We start from the raw sequence: 15,329 nt of genomic DNA, 5'->3' as shown, positions 1-15,329 counted from the left end.
TCTCGAAAACGGTAATATATAGCGAGTTACTTTTATAACAATAAATGTTGCTTATACAATAAGGAACAACTTTTGTATTTACAAAAATGCCCTAAATATTACTATTTAGGAGTAGTTGAGCAATTTATGTTAATTTGATCTAAAAATTTTTACTCTGTTTGACAAAAAATTCTAATATCTTTAAAAAAATAAAAAAACTGTTTTTTAAATTTGGCACATAGCATTGATTGCTCTTTACATCTAAGGTCTAAATCCCCCGTCGCAGCAAACCTGCAGAATCAGCAAACATTTACCTGGCTGCATTTCTACTAAAATATTAAAATTGACAGACTGATTTCCTTTTTAAATGACATTGATTTGTAATGAGTACTTAAGTTTGCTGCTTCAGGGAAGGTATTGAGGTGTTTTTTTATATATTTTTATTGAAATGTTGATAGCTTAGTATGAATGAAACAAAATTTTTGAAATTTGACTATAATATATCCATAAACAAGCAAACTAAAACAGTTTATTTATTCTCCATAAGAATAACATGGGAATTTTTAAATTTAAATTTAAATTATCTCCTTAACTTTTGGGCATACAACGCTTCATTATACAAAGCTATTTCTTTTTTGAGCTCTACAAAATGGTTTCGTTCATTATAAAATTTCGTGTTTTTAGGGTTGAAAATCGGAAAAATCCATTTTTTACCCCATTAAACTCCCCATAAACCCCCGTTCCCATAGTCCGATCGTGCTGGTTTAATAGTCCGAATTCGTCTGAAAACGTAGGTTTACACGTTTGTGATAAATTTCATCAAAATTGGATCATTTTTGCTCGAGTTATCAAATTAAGTCGTAGTTCTGTCTTCGGATACAGATGTCGTAGTGTTGGCTTTACACTTTATGAATGGATTCACTTCGGAAGGTTTGCAGGAATTGTGGATGCGACTTGGTACAGCCAGAACTTCATGATATGTTCTAGTTCACATTATAGCAAACAGGCTTGGAAGTAACCTTTGCTCAGTTCTCTCAGCACTCCATATTTTAACGGGCTGTGACTTTGCCAGCAAATTTGGAACAAAGCGTGCTACCCTAAAATGTAATCCAAGTACTTTGCTAATGGACTTTGGAAAAGATGAGGAAAAGAGATAGAATAAAGTTTGAAAAATACAGTGAAGTATCTAGTTCACATTTAAAAAAGGATATTCAGTGTGAAACTATGATTGATCTAAGACACTGGATATAAGTACACTGTCACTGCACAAAGAATACTCTTAAAGAACTGCATCCTTTGCTCGTAAAGAATTTCTGTCTGGTAGAGCTACTATACAGCATATCTTACGTGCTTTTTATTGTACATACATCCAAATCCATTGCATTGAAGAACACGTTTTTCAACTCGTTCCTTTGAGTTTTGGACACAGTGATGGTGGCTACTCTTTGCCGCAATGCTCACAAGTATATTGTGAACAGTTTAATTTTTCTGATGACTATAAAAGGGAACAGATCTAATTCCTCTTAACCCAAAAGGCTTATAATTTAGATCCAATAACTGCTCTCAAATTTTATGATCCACGAAACTAGTTCAATATCAATACAATCAGTCCAAAGCAGCCTACCACCAAGGACAATGTCAAGGTACTGGTTGTGTTAACGCGACGTTAATGCTTGGCCGATGCACCAACTTAGCCGCCGGTCCCGTTCTCGCTCTATCGCCGTTAATAATAAATGTTATTAATTATAATAATAATTTCTATTACATCCGTAGATTTATTATTATTTGTAATAATAAAAATTCAGTATATAGAAAGGTTTACATTCATTTTTATATTTGTAAGCGTCATTTAATAACATAAAATTAATTTAAAAATATTTTATATTATTTTAATAGCTTATATATCTTCCAGAAGCTTCTCGAATGCTTTTTGCAGGTTTTTTACCTTAAATGCGAAGAAAAATTTTTTGCTATGTGCCAAATTACAAAATAACAGCTTTTTTATAATTATTAGATTTTTTTTGCAACAGAGATAAAATGTATAGGTTAAATATTATGAATATGACAATTTTAATATTTTAGTAGAAATGCAGCCATGTAAATGTTTGCTTAGTCTGCAGGTTTGCTTCGGTGGGGGTATTTCGACCTTAAATATAAAGAGAAATAAGTGCTATGTGCAAAATTAAAAAGGAAAAGTTTGTTTAAAGATATTAGAATTTTTTGTCAAACAAAGTAAAAATGTATAGGTTAAATTTACATAAATTGCTCAACTACTCCTAAATAGTAATATTTAGGGCATTTTTGTAAATACAAAAGTTGTTCCTTATTGTATAAGCAACATTTATTGTTATAAAAGTAACTCGCTATATATTACCGTTTTCGAGATATAAGCTCCTAATGAGTTTCATGTAATAAATGCCGCCGCCATTTTTAAAATGGCGGATTCTGAGGTTATGCCCACTCTGCCAAGCTGGCACCCACGTGAAAAATGATAACCCACATAGTACCTACATGATCCCTTAGGGTGTTTTTCTATACATAAAATGCACACGGGAACCCCCCTAGCAAGTGGATTATATTACCCTTTTAGGTAGTAAATCAAACCTTTTAGCCTACAAAACTTGAGTTCACCCCAGAGAACACTGTCTGAAACTAGAAGTAAACGTATGCCTAAACCAGACCTTTCATTATAAAGGCCACTAAATCAGGTACATTCATAAAAACCCTTTTTGGAATGTTATCTTTGGTCTTGTATTAACAAGTAAAGGAGCATTATTGTTTATTTTAAACGTTGCATTTCTTTAGAAGAACAACCAATAAGTAACCTTAAATGAAATGTGTGTTTGGTTTGTTAACAAAATCAACAAAAAAAGTTTTTAAAGTAAAATTTCTCATTTTTAGATTTTTTACCTGTTACAACTGCTTTTTATTTTTGTTTCATATGGTTTGAATTTGATACCTGTCTTCTCCTTGTTTTCATTATTCTACCTAATTGGTCTGATTCTAGGAAAGGCCTGTGAGTTTAAGGAGTCAGTTTTGCTGGTTGGTGACACTGGATGTGGAAAAACAACAGTTTGTCAGCTGTTAGCTGCACTGAACTGTCAACAGCTGTTTTCAGTAAACTGCCATCAACATTCAGAGAGTTCTGATTTTCTTGGTGCCTTGCGGCCTGTTAGGGATCGTTGTAAAGAGGTAATAGTTTTATAGGCCTACACATTATAGCACTTTAAAAGAAAACATACTTATTTTATTTTGTGTGTGTATATGTAAAAAATCAAAATCATTATCCTATTAAAACGTCTTCTCACTAGGTCGCAGTCACCCGTCAGCCACTAGATCTGTAAACAAAAATTGTATTGAGTCTTATGGAGCTCTTGACACATCTTCATGACTCCATTCAATGTACATTTATATGTGCATCATGAATAAAGATTAGTTGATTTTTACTTTAGACTATCTGGTGGCAGCAACCCGGTCGCCAAAGAACTGCGTTGGCCTGGCCCCTAACACCAGGTAGCTACGACCTAGCTCTCAGGGACCGCCTTCTCTGTATGCCCGTCTGTCACTGATGACCACTTGTTTGAATCTGCAAACACACATGTGATACTTTCTTGGTTCAGCCGTGCTTGTTTTGGGAATTGATGTCATTCATACTGCTTTGTTTGGTTTTCATTTTATTGCCTGTTAACATGGATGTAGAGAATAATGCATTTTTGGATAATACTGAATATTTGTTGTTAGTAGTAGGTAGGCCTACTGAACTTCTGATGAGAGAATAAACAAAAACTCAATTACATCCTGACAAAGGTAATCACCATGGACAAAGGTGACCATGGTATAATATAGATTTTTTACTTCACAGGGGAGTGCAGGCAGGTTGTTCGAGTGGGTTGACGGTCCATTAGTGGAGGCTATGCGCGGTGGACATGTGTTCTTGGCTGATGAAATCTCATTAGCAGACGACAGCGTGTTGGAACGTCTCAACTCGCTGCTGGGTAAACTTGCATGGTTATGGTTACAAAAATACAATGCACTAAATAGTAATTAATCTTTATTTACCTAACAATCACTTATCGGTTTTAAAGTATCTTTTTTTTTTAAGGGAGAGGAGGGAAAATGCTTTTACGCACACAGGTATCCAGCCTGTAGTGTGAGACTCCTGAATCTATCTGATGAAATGAGGTAATAAAATACATAAAATACTTTATTAATAATTGATGTAAAAAGGAAAGATATTAAAACATTAACACTTCAAACTGTGAACATATTAGGACAACATAATAATAAGCAGCTGATATTAAAATATACATTAAAAAGATATTTGATTATATAACACAAGGAAAACAGTACTATATAAAATCCTCAACATTCCCCCTTAATCAAACATCTTTTTTTATTTAATCTGAGTCTTTAAGTCCCAAGTCCGTCACAAAGTGATTACATTTTTCATGTGACAAAGATTTGGTTTAAAATATCAGCCGTCATATTTTCAGTTGGTAAATACTTAATTTAAATGCACTTCTTAACCATATTCTTGACCTTTAGCAACAAGACGTCCTTTGAACTTCTCACGATCACCATCTACATTTTTCTTAGTTTTATAAACCCACTTGCGTTTAACCACATTTTCATTCTTCGGACGATCAACCAACTCCCAAACATCGTTCTTAATTAGAGAATTATACTCGTTATCCATGGTATTCATCCATTCTTCTTTGAAATTGTTTTCAAATGCCTCATTGAAAGTTTGTGGTTCTGCGAAAACATCAACAGCTTGATATGAAACGAAGTCGTTCATCCATAATGGTTTTCTGCGATAACGTTCAGGTCTCTTATCTTCCATCGAAGAATTTCCTTCTTCCAAAACTTGCTGTTCTAGATAAGAATTTTCAGTTTCTGAAACTTCCGGTTCACTTTCACTGTTAGAATAAACAAGATTTTCTTCGTTGTCAACAGATCTTATATCATTGTTTGGTTCCTCCACAAGTTCAGTTGTGCTACTGTTTATAACAGTGTATTCAACTTGTCGACTTTCATTTTTCAGGTCATCTTTCACATCAGAGGTATGACATTGGTCTTCTACAAAAACAACATCACGTGCTTTTATTATAGAATAAGGTTTCTTAGGATCAATTAGTCTGTAGCCTTTGGAATGTTCACAATATCCAACCATAATATAAGGCTTTGCTTTTGTGTAAAGTTTCTTTCTGTAACATTTGGGAATATGAACATAAGCTTTACAGCCAAAAACCCGTAAGTGACTTAGATCAACATTTTCTGATTTTGAATAATTTACTCCATTAACTAAACCATTTCTTAGTAAATCCATTCCTTTAGGACTTAGATGGCCTAATCTACGGTGCCACGTACCTTTAGTTGCAACCGTAAGAGCAGCTGATGAATTATCTTCTTTGAATTCAGAGTGACCATTCAACTCTGTTGGCTCAATTAAGTTTAGTTTATATACACCACCGTCATTCACAGCAGAAATGTCACTATTTCCCTCTATTGGACAGTCATTTTCTGAATAAATTCTGCACGAATCTTTGTCAAAAACTACTATTTTACCTTTCTTTGTAATTTTATTTACAGACAACAAATTAGTAGCAAGTTCTGGTATGTATAAAACATCCTTAACAGTAACTTTATTAGAATTTTCTACAAAAAGTTCAATATCACCAACACAATTACTTGTAAGTTTTGCATTATTGGCCACCAAAACTTCCTTCTTTTCAAACTTACCATTTTTCACCATTTGATTACTCATATGAGTTGTACAACCTGAATCAATTACCCAATCATTATGATCAACTTTGGATTCATAAGATTTTATATTTTCAGTATGGAAAACAGTTGTAAGCAACAGATTGTCATTTTCTTTGTGTTTCCCAACATAATTTGCCTTAGATCTGTGCTGAGAATTATTACCAAGATTATGACAGTTAGGCTTAATATGTCCAGGTTGGTTACAATGATGGCAAATAAGTTTCTTCTGTGGTCTAAACTTACCTTTTGAATCTTTAAACTTCTCAATTTTCTTGGCATAAGAATGTTTAATTGCCAAAGCTGATTCACTTCCAGTTGAATTATTTTCATACCTCCTAAAATCCTCTTGTAAGAGACGAGTCTTAACAAACTCACTTGAGACAGTTGTTTGAGTAACTTCAATACCCATAATAAGCGGTTCATATTCTGAAGGTAAACCACCCAGAAGTAGCATGGCAACTTCTTCATCACCAACAATGTGATTTATGTCTGCTAACTGTTGAACTAAGGACAAAGTTCCATTTACATAGTCTGCCATTGTGCTAAAATCTTCCAATTTAGTTCTAAGTAAACGTCTTAAAAGACTAAGTCTTCTAACCAAACTTTTGTTTTCAAAAGCATTCTGGAGATTATCCCAAGCTTCTTTAGCAGTGTCAGCATTCCTAACATAAGGATAACAAGTAGGCAAAACATTTAAACAAATTTTTGCAAGAGCCTTTTGATCCCTGTTTTTATCTTTGATTTCAGTATCAACAGATACACAATCCCAAAGTCCATCAATTATTAATGCCATTTTCATTGAAAACTTCCAATTGTTATAATTTGAGACACCCTCTAGACGTTCAACATAACTATTTCCTCCCATTATAATATTTGTCATACTAGACAATCCTGTATTACTTGAGGTAGGTGTAATAGTATGAGTTGTATTAGTGTTTTCTTGTGTAGTTTCCATTTTAGGTCAAACAAAACAAAATTCAGTTCAAGAAATTGGGTAACAAAATATGTTTCATAAGCCTAGAAATCTTACCAAACACAATCAGTCCAGAATTTTTCATTTTAATGTAGTTTTATACATATTCAAAATGAACTATATCAAAAACGTCTTCTGGGCCCGTAACCTTATGAAATGAGGGAATAAAATACATAAAATACTTTATTAATAATTGATGTAAAAAGGAAAGATATTAAAACATTAACACTTCAAACTGTGAACATATTAGGACAACATAATAATAAGCAGCTGATATTAAAATATACATTAAAAAGATATTTGATTATATAACACAAGGAAAACAGTACTATATAAAATCCTCAACACTATCACAGACTACTCACTAAAAAAACCCCTCTACTCAGTTGGACACAGACCTGGAATTGTTTGTCACATTACTTCAAGTCAGGCCAACATGTCACGTAAGCCCTCAGGGCTCTCACCGTTTTTGGCATTTAGATACTTCATGACCTACACCGCATCCCGGTCAAGGTCAAGCTTTTTGGCGCGGAGAATAGCTTTCCCAACGCTGGCAGTGGAAAAAGGTATGTTCCACGTCATCGGGAATGCCTGGGCAGTATATGCAATCGAGTGACACGGCTTTGCCCATCCTGAACAGGTACGACCGGAAAAAGCCGTGACCCGTCAGAAATTGGGTGAGGTAGAAGTCCACCTCTCCGCACCGCCGATTAACCAAAGGTTGGACCTGCTGTATCAGTCGCATGGTCCAGCGTCTCCGAGTCTCCTGTTCCCAGATCTCCTGCCACAGCTGGTAGGTGCGGGTGCGTTCCTCTCTTCGTGTCTGGTCCTCCCCACGGCGCCGATAAACTGCCTTTCTCTCCGCCGCCAAAAGTTTGACGGGGATGACTCCAGTAACCACCAGGACGGCGGGTTCGGACACTGTTCGGTAGGCGGGTGCAACTCTTAGTGCTGCCTGACGCTGCACTCGTGCGAGCCGCATCCTATATACCTCCTTATTGAAAGCGTCTGCCTACACCTCAGCACCGTACAAGAGTACAGACTGGACAGAAGACATTAACAGCCTTCTACGGCTGGACCGAGGCCCTCCGACATTGGCCATCAACCGGCTAAGAGAGGAGACCACCCTAGCGGCCTTGACCGCCGTACGGAAAATCTGATCCCGCCAGCTAAGCTTGCTGTCCACCGTAACGCCAAGGTACTTTGCAGAACGAACGGTCTGGACTTTGACGGCCCCTACCCTCAACGGCACTATGGTGTCAATCCGTTATTTTGTTTATATCACAATCTCAGTTTTGCTCAAAGCAAGCAAGTGACCGTGGTCTGTCATCCATGCGTTTGTAGTACGCATAACTCGGTTCAGCTTTAGCTGAGCCAGCTCAACGCTACGTGCAGCTATCAAAAGTGCAACGTCGTCTGCGTACCCAACCAAAACAGTTTCCTCAGGCATTTCAGACCTCAGGAGGCTGTCATACGCAACATTCCAGAGGTCTGGGCCAAGTATGGAACCTGGGGCAGCACCGGAAGTGACACTCATCGTCCGTGGGCCCTCTGTAGTGTCATAAATGAGGCGGAACCGGAGATAATCCTCTATGATACGCATGAGGTATGCCAGAACGTGGAAGGTGTTCTCCAGAGCATCCAGCATATCGCACCACCTTGTGGAATTTAAAGTATCATACATAGGATAAAATATTAAATAAAATATATAAAACTACAAAACTCAGGGGAGAGGCAATTCCTATCTTTCTACATTTCATAAAACTACAAAACTCAGGGGAGAGGCAATTCCTATCTTTCTACATTTCAGGAAGGTAAGAGTGAATAAAGAATTTGAATAAAAAAATACATGTTGGCTCTTTGAATTTGTGAATTTTGAAACTAGCCAATAAAATCTGAAAACCAAAAATCGTCCAAATGTTCAGTAGTTCCAAGATTTGAGTTTAGGTTTTTACTGATCATTACCAACACCCACACATTTTGTAAAATTGTCCTTGGTTGTTTAATTTATAATTTTCATGGGTATTGATAGTGGGGTAGCGAGCTGGTCTTGTGGGAGATCGCGTGACTTCGGATCCTGCAATCACCAATAGAGTTTACTATCTAAGTGCTATTGCCCCAAACCTCTAGGCAGAATGAAGTAATGTGTAAAACAGTTCTGTACAAGAGCCTATGTTGTGACGGTGAAATTTCGTCGTGGGACAAAAATTGTACTGTCGGCCTCAGATAGCTAATTCTAATTGAGTAAGTCCAGGGTTAGTGGTAATAATAATAGTATTTATTTAAAAAATATGGGCTCAGATATGGTTGTTAAGCATCAGCCTCAGTAAAAGACACATTCATCACTGCCCGGGTTAGGCCTTAATTTAAACAAATTAGCAAATATAGAATAATTGGTTTTAATTCCGTGAGTGAAACACTGGTCATAACTAACTAAAATTACTAACTTCGAAAATAAAACTAATCTCTACTTAATAGGTATACCGTGTTTCACTTTTAGAATTAAAACCAACGATGCTTACAATAAACGGAATCGATTATCACTGGTCCACGGGCCATTTCGCCCTGGCCTAACACCTAATATTCTACGTTACCAGCGTTATTTCACCACTGGTTTATTTACCGTGCTATTCCGCCCTCGACCTACCAGGGAGAGATGTTGCTAGCTATTCGCCCAGCGCTCGATTCTGACTGTCCTCCGTCCTGCGCGGCTTTTATAGGGGTCAGTCACGACGCTGGCGCAGTGCGTGGCCGATCAAGTGAACCACAACACCGCACTATTTGAATTACGAAACGGCAACGTTCCTACTCTCAATATTTGACCGTTACAATGTTAAGGTGGAACATTAAAAAAAGAGAGGTCATCTTAATACTCTTCATAGTCTGTATAGTCTGTTACTTTGTATTTTACACTACTTTGTACAGTCGTACTAATTGTGAGAAGATTCATTACTTTGTTTGTGCAGAGCCAGAACGAACGTTGCTTCTGAGTGAAAAAGGAGTTGCTGATGAACAATTTGTGGTTGCCAAAGAAAACTTCAGGTTCTTTGGAACAATGAACCCCGGTGGTGATTTTGGGAAGAAAGAGGTAAATGAATTTGAATTGTACCGTACTGGGTAGGATTATTATTACAGTATACTGTAGTATAGCACACTACCATAGCCATAATGTTCTACCACTGCACCTAAACAATAGCAAAAAGTAAAGTTCTCAGAGATTTTTGTTGCTGCTTGGTTCAAATTAGCTGTTGTCATGATTGTAAAAAATAATTATACTGTTGGTAAACAATAATAACTTTTTAATGCTATTGAATAACATAAAAAACCAACTTGTGTAGTTGAAACAGCTGACAAAATATTTAATTCCTTTTAAAAATGAATTCTCATAAGGTAAACATGGAAAAATCCAGAGCCACTGGTAGGGGTGTGCGAATAGTGATTTTCAACCTCGAGCCGAGCCGAGCCGAGCTTTTTAAAAAATGTTCGAGCTCGAGTTTTTTCGAGCCGAGCTTTTCCTAGCGTAACCTTATCTTAATTATTAAACTTTTTTTTCTTAAAAAAGTGCATAATAATAATAATGTTCAGTCAATTTTTAAATAAACACAATGTTATTTTAATATGTTTAAAAACATTGAGAATTGTCAAGACATCAAATAGTAGATAATCACGATAAGAACTGAACTGAACTAAATGAAGATGCAAGAAAAAAAAGGATATCGATTGAAGGCCTGAAGAGATATGCAGTGCAGACTGAGATAATCAGATTGTCTTTCATAACAGAACAGCAACGCGACCTTGAATGACGACAAAACAACTAGCAAGTCGATTACATATGTATATTGTAACTACTATGAATATTTAATTCTATTTTGTATAAATAAATACAAAATAAATTTTAAAACACGTGATTATTCTTGTTGTTTTCCATGCACAACATATTTTTGTTTTATGAATCCTATTAATCAAAAAAGAACATGGTTGGTTTGGATCCAAAAAGGTGGAGAGACAAGTTTTACTTATATATTAAAAAATATAAAATTGACATATAGAGGAAATAGACCAAAGCACTAGAATTAATAGAATAACACACAAAGTAAACAAGAAATGAAATGCAGAACACGATGATTTAACACTGTCACTCAATTTTGTTATCTAGAAGGGTCGGCGAACTAATCAATAAATAGCCAAAACCAGTTTCCTCCCCTTCACACAGTCTCACCGCCCCCCTCCCCCCCAACACTTTGTCCTTGAAACACCCTTGCGTCTGAAACAATAAACCCTTACACCCTCGTTGCTGTTTTGACAACAGGTTTATGAATGCGATCACTATTTTTCATTTCCAGAATTAACTATCAATTATTATTATTTGCAAGATACAAATAGGAAACTACATCACATTATGGTATTCAATGACCCATGTACTATCAAAAATTAATAACTCATTACTTATTTTGATAATAAAAAGCACTCATTACAGCACGCGCCACTTATTGATATATATACATATAATCCTCAAAGTAACTGTTACTTTCTAGGGATGGACGAGATTGGATTTTTAGTTCGAGACGAGACGAGACGAGATTTTTTATTTCTCATAAAATTTCGAGACGAGATCGAGACGAGATTTCTCTTCTCATACACAACGGGAAATGCACGTTCAAAATTTTTACCTGATTTTGTAACATTGTTAGATGACTGTTTAAATACTAAAATAATGATAATAGGCAAGAATATTTACAATCTTTCATTAAATAACATCAGCATAACATTTTTTTATTAATCACGCCTAACTTATTAAAAATGCCTACGATTAGGAAACATGGTGATATCAGTTAGGATAGAGTTCAACTTATCCTAAAATAAAATAAATCATAAAATAAAAGCAATATTAATTTTTATAAAATAGTTACTTGTTTTGACTTTTTTTATAGTAATAAAACATTCCTCACACTGCTTACACTTAACAAAACTTCTCAAATGTTATTAAAGTAATATTATTAAAATAATGAAAGTAATATTTACATTAAAAGAATTAAAGTAATATTTACATTAAAAGAATTAATTAAATAAGAACGCCTTCGAAAAGGAAACGCAACTACAACACGCTCCTGTATTGCGGGTATTGCATTGACTTTCTGCAGGCGTTTTTAATATTTTTTTTTTTTTTTTAATTTATTTATTTTTTTTTTTTAATTCTCGTCTCGATAAAAATCTCGGCCAAAAAGTAATCTCGTCTCGTGTAACGAGATTGAAAATTTCCCGAAAATTTCCCGAAATTTCGAGACTTGACCATCCCTACTTTATACAAAATAAAATAGGTACAAAATTGTGTGGCCAGTCAAACTTTATAAACAAACATTTTATTCTATAAAATACAGATGGTAAATAGGGGTTGGTTTAAAGGAAATAAAATACAAAACATATTAATTAATTATTTTGATAAACATTAGAAAGGTTATGTGATTGATTGAACTAAAATAACCGCAGGGAAACTTATAAGTACAAAAGTCGTCAACCACAATCTGTTTAATCAGTACATTGTTAGAGAGAGAGAGAGAGGGAGAGAGAGAGAAAGAGAGATAGCAGATAGGGGCGTTTGATAAGGAATCTGAAAAAGTAAACAAACAAGGAACAACGACACGACGATACTCGTTTACAGCCTTATTGTCTCGCCGACTACATTTGCACACGTGACCACTTTTTGTTTCTTCCTTATCTTTCATCCGAAAAAGCTCGATGTTCGAATACTCGCACACCCCTAGCCACTGGTGCCCAAAAAGATTTTTGAGATAAAAAATGTCAATATGTTAATGTTATGGGAATATGAGCTATCACCATAGCAAATTTCAACCCAATTCGCCCAGTAGTTAATTTGTGGTTGATCTTCAAACCAGGGTGTCTAGTAGTCGGGAAAATCGGCAAAGTCGGGAATTAGTATTGAATTTCGAAATGGTCTTGAAAAATTGGGAATTAGTCTTTATTTTGATATCAAAGTCTGGAATTTTCATGATTTTGCCACGATCGCAAAAGACGGCGATCACGTTTCTGTGACCGCGAGAGACGACGATGACGTTACAGTGACCGCGGGAGCAAAGGTGATGTCTACACGGTCGTGGGAAATGATCATAATTTTGCCACGATCGGCTAGTTAGAATTTTTCATTGCTGCATTTTGTCTTTACTTTAAAACCATTATATTAATAATACTATATAGGGTGTGCGTAATACAACCAAATTATTTAGAAAATTTCGTTAACACGTTCGCTACTGAGCGTCGCATATATGCGACGCCGCGGTCATTGCCACAGACCGAGGTATACATTTGAATCTTACACATAGACCGGCTGTCACTTGGATAACAGTACACACAGACCACGGACGAAAACTTGTAAAACAGTGATCATTTACATTGTAATACGCTACAATCGTGTTTGTAAATAAATTATTCTTGTTTTTTTGTATTTTTTATAACCTTTAGTAATGTCGCATATTTGCGACGCCCGGTCTACAGCGAAGACAATAGTGAAAATTATCATAGTTTTCTTGAAATAGACTAAACGTCGCATATATGCGACAGTACATTTTTTGTGTTTTAAGGTGAAAGTAAGTAAAAAAAAAACAGATTATTCAAGAACAGTTCATAACTGAACAAATATAAAAGCTACATAGGATAATGCAGCATACATACATACAGTGATGCAGAAAAGTAAATACCAGTTTTTCCAACTATTATATGACGTCACCAATCATCATATCCACAGACCAAGCGACGCAGTTGTGCGTCTGTAGACCACTGCAGGGAATTCAGTGCCTTCAATTAGACCACTACAAAGATATAAGCACTTTAATAACATTAGAACCCCGATGCAAATATGCGTCGGCAGTCTATTTTAATGTGACTAGCCGTCGCATATATGCGACGGCAGTCTATGGGTGGAAACCGGCCGTCGCATATGTGCGTCGCTGGTCCATGTGAATGGAAAATTTCGTACTATTGCAGTAGCGAACGTGTTAAACTATAAATAAAAATTGTTATCGGTATCAAGAAACAAGAACTTATACATTTTGATATCGACACTCACTATTTGTTGAAAAAAAAATAGTCTTGAAAAAAATCTGGAATTAGTCTTGAAAAGTCTGGAATTAGTCTTGAAAAGTCTGGAATTAGTCTTGAATTTTAAAATGAAAATTAACTAGTCACCCTGTTCAAACTAATAAACAAACACACAAACTTCACGTTTATAATAATATTAGTATGATATGATATGATGTGAAAGTTTGTGTGTTTGTTTGTTTGAAGTTCAATCACGCATTAACTACTGGTCGGATTGGGTGTAAATTTGGCATGATGATAGCTCACATTCCCGATTAACATATACAGTAGAACCTCTTTAATCTGAACTAATTGGGACCAGGAGTGGTGCTGACTATTGAATAGTTTGATTACAGAACATATTGTTGTCTTTACATAACAATAGCTAAAACATGGCTAAAATAGATCAAAAATGTTTAAAAATGCTTTATAAAGTAAAATACAGTGTTTATATAATAAAGTAGTAAGCATAGTAAATAAATAGAACTGTACATTAAATACAGTATACAATATATAACTACTGTCCTGTGTATAGAGTATAGCAATGAGATGTTCGGATTATTGGACGTTCGGATTACATGGGTTCGGATTAAAGAGGTTCTACTGTATGCATATTCTTATTAATAATTATTATATTATTAATAATATGTCATAGGAAAAATATCTTTAGTATTATTCTTACAGTATTTCACCAGGCTACAAAACTGTCTATTCTGATAGTATTCTAATAGATTTTACTTAATAACATTTTTATACTATTCAACTTTTTTCAGAAGGTTTTTACTAAACCTTGCGTATATAATTTTTGGAATTATAGACGACAAAATAATTGGTGTAATAAATCTGCATTTCTGTCTCTTTAAGTACACTTAATTTTAATCAACAGTATGCAGAATGCAGATGGATATTACTTAATTGATGTGACCCTGTAGGACTAGCCTGAAATAAATGGAAATGTACCAGATTTGAATCTAGTGTGTAAATTAGCCGTGTATCTACTTTGTTGTATGTTTTCCACAGTTATCGCCAGCTCTTCGTAACCGTCTCACAGAGATATGGTGTGAAGGAATCTCGGAGAGACAGGATTGGTTGAGTGTAATTGAGCACAATGTGCGGCTGGGACTTAGCCTAGGCAACCAACAAGATGCTACATCCGGGGTGGGCAATCTCATGCTGGACTTTCTGGACTGGTTCCATAACACACAAGTGGGCAAGAGGTAAAATAATCTTTTTATACAGTACAAGTGTTCAATGATAAGCTCTATGCCAGTAATTTGAATTGCAGAACACGGAGGAGGGATAAAAATAAGCCCTCATATGCCGGTGTAAAGTTTTTAAAGATAATTTAGATAATACCAAATGAAAGAAAATATATTAAGGATAAAAAAAAATTAGACAAAAACTTAAAGAATTTTTAATAGAAAAACCCATCTACTCAATAGATGAACTGTTTATGAATGTATACAGCTATAGATAGTTTTATTTTCTGTATTTTTTGTTTAGGTTAAGTATTTGTACA

General features: G+C 35.1%; 1 protein-coding gene across 3 annotated transcripts in view; it reads left to right on the top strand.

Annotated features, from left to right (window-relative positions):
* Positions 1-15,329, top strand: part of LOC128985729 (midasin-like) — a 180,362-nt gene that overhangs the window by 113,454 nt on the left and 51,579 nt on the right. For all 3 annotated transcript variants that reach the window (XM_054405543.1, XM_054405542.1, XM_054405544.1), the window contains 4 exons: positions 2,987-3,171; positions 3,842-3,974; positions 9,685-9,806; positions 14,831-15,027. In XM_054405543.1, coding sequence (XP_054261518.1) covers positions 2,987-3,171; positions 3,842-3,974; positions 9,685-9,806; positions 14,831-15,027 — 637 coding nt within the window. The remainder of the gene's footprint in view (positions 1-2,986; positions 3,172-3,841; positions 3,975-9,684; positions 9,807-14,830; positions 15,028-15,329) is intronic.

This window comes from Macrosteles quadrilineatus, unplaced genomic scaffold (genome assembly GCF_028750875.1).
Source record: "Macrosteles quadrilineatus isolate MER2022 unplaced genomic scaffold, UCM_ALF_1.0 Scaffold_2__2_contigs__length_208266976, whole genome shotgun sequence".
Lineage (NCBI taxonomy): Eukaryota > Metazoa > Arthropoda > Insecta > Hemiptera > Cicadellidae > Macrosteles > Macrosteles quadrilineatus.
This window is presented reverse-complemented; position numbering and strand designations above follow the sequence as displayed.